The 2,428-nt window shown below is 37.6% G+C and overlaps 1 protein-coding gene across 1 annotated transcript; it reads left to right on the forward strand.

Annotated features, from left to right (window-relative positions):
- The first annotated feature begins 688 nt into the window (after positions 1 to 688).
- LOC125647304 (neuropeptide S receptor-like) lies at positions 689 to 2,038 on the forward strand. Its single transcript, XM_048873987.2, has one exon. The coding sequence runs from the start codon at positions 689 to 691 to the stop codon at positions 2,036 to 2,038; it is 1,350 nt and encodes a 449-aa protein (XP_048729944.2).
- The last annotated feature ends 390 nt before the right edge of the window (positions 2,039 to 2,428 follow it).

Consider the following 2,428-nt stretch of genomic DNA (forward strand, 5'->3'; position numbering starts at 1 on the left):
CAGATACCTTTTCTCCCTTTCAGCATTCTGACTATTCATTAGATAATTTCTTGTGAATGTCGGACTCATTCTCACAAACCGAAATATTATTATATACAAAAATAGCTGGTGGCACATGGGATGGTGGGGGGGGGGGGGGTCAATAAAATTTAGATATCAAATCAAACATGACATTCCTTTTGTGTCAACAAATCGATAATGGTAACATGACCAAAATAAGCACAATTGATTGGTTACCGACCAAATCGAAGGACAGGGCGAAACTAGTAATTAGAGAACATATATTGGTTGCTGTAAAATAAGGAATATTTGAAAACAAAAAATATAAATTGTTGCTGTAAAATTAGTAACATATAATTGTATAGAAAACAATCACCTGAAAAAAGAGCCTTATAAGGAGTAGGTATCTCTATTTCGTAGACTTCGTGACATAAATGTTATTATTTGTCAGTATTAAGGGACTTATGTCCCGACGTTAGAAACATTGCCCATGAGACTTTGTGGTGTTTTCGCTTGAGACAGACTTTCATTTCTTAAAACGTCGGTTGGTGATTGCAAATATGTCAAGTTTGTTTTAGAAAAGTTATCCGAGGATGTGTTTACCTGTACATCTAGATGTGTTTAGAGATGTTTGAAAATAAATTTAGAATAATTTCTATTACTTCTTTTCAGCCTATCGGTTAAGAACATGGCGTGCACCAACGTTTGGAATGATTCCGAGGTCTTTCTACTGGGTAATCGTAGCCAGACTAATGCATGTGATAACGACAGTAGTAAACCAGTGGAAAGATGGACCGTGGAGGTGATCACACGTGTGGTATCTGTGATGGCAGTGATGTTGTTTACTCTTATAGGAAATTTCTTTCTAATAGCTCTGCTAACATACAAAAAATCTCGTCGAAGAAAGCGTGTAAACATCTTTATAATTAATTTGGCCATTGGAGATTTGGCTGTCGCCTTCATTACGATGTCTACAGAGATTATATTCATCGCCTTCAATGAATGGGTTCTTGGACCTTTCTTATGTAAATTCGCCGTCTATCTCCAGTGTGTTACGTTATCTAGTGCAACTTTTCTGTTGACTGGAATGAGCGTGGACCGATATCAAGTCATTGTCAAACCAATGCAATCACTGGCCAAAAGACCCCAAATCTGGACGAAGGTTCTCTGTGCATGGATCTTAGCATTTGTGTTTGCTCTGCCACAACTAGCCATATTTGTTGAAGAAAAACGAATAAAGAATGGAAAATCAGTCAAAATGTGTGTGAGCCGTGGCTACACGGCACAGTGGCAGCGTAAAGTGTTCTTTTCTTTTCTCATGACGTATGTTTTGATCATTCCCTCAACTGTTATGTTATACTGTTACTATAAAATAGCCAAGGTGGTTTGGGCACGAGCCAGTTCTCATCAGCAGTCTTCTGAAGGTTCTTATGAGGAATTAAAAGCTTCTCCGAGAGTTTCAGTTCAAACAAATTTGGTGTCTGCTTCTAAGCAGAAGGTTATCAAGATGACGTTAACTGTGATTGTGGGGTTTCTAGTGTGCTTGACTCCGTACTTTATCATATCATTCATACGGATTTACAGTGATTACAAATTGAAGCTAGATTATGCATTATCAATATCGGAAATAGTATTTATGGTGCACAGTGCCCTTAATCCTGTTTTATATGGGATCTTCGCATTACGATGGAAGCATATTAAAAAATTCCATTCTCGATTTAAGTACCACAAATCAATCCGAGGTGAACGAGCGGCAGATAAGAGAAGAGTTAACAACCTTCGCTTTGGAATGGCAATTTTGAATGGGCGGGAGCATAATCATGAAAATAGTTTTATTATTACTAATCACGCTGTTTCAAAGGAAGGAGAGACGCGGACCCAAACAGTACGACACTCCACCAAACACAACCTCTCTACGACTGAGCAGCAATTAGTAAATAATCGAATAAAAAAAGCTTCATCTACGAGTTCTCTGCTGTTATCTACCAACACGTCAATAAATCGAAGGAACAAATCGGACTATGGAACTCCTCTCTAAAATAACTAAACCTAATGAAGCTTACATATGCACGCCAGGTCCGTATCACTGAAGAGTAATTAAATGAATGATACTTTCCTCAATGCTTTTTGGTGAATCGTGTTACATGTATTTACATTCTAGTAGCCATGACAACAGATGAAATATAGATAAAGCTAAAATATGTTGTTTTCCTTGAAGTCTGATTAAAATCAAACCTTCACGAGCTCTTTTTTTATTTTGATTGACAACAGGGGATGCTTACGCCTACTAGGCACCTTCTCCCACCTGTGGTATTTCCGGGAGTCCGTGTTTGTTCAACTCTGATTTTGTATTCCTTAGAAGAGTTAAGAGATTGATCACTGTTCGTTATCTTCAACTTTTCATTGTCACGTGACAATCAAAATGATA

The sequence above is a fragment of the Ostrea edulis genome, chromosome 6 (genome assembly GCF_947568905.1).
Source record: "Ostrea edulis chromosome 6, xbOstEdul1.1, whole genome shotgun sequence".
Lineage (NCBI taxonomy): Eukaryota > Metazoa > Mollusca > Bivalvia > Ostreida > Ostreidae > Ostrea > Ostrea edulis.

What these genes read in the sequence shown, in the direction of transcription:
- LOC125647304 (XM_048873987.2), top strand. Translation starts at nt 689, where the DNA reads ATGGCGTGCACCAACGTTTGGAATGATTCCGAGGTCTTTCTACTGGGT.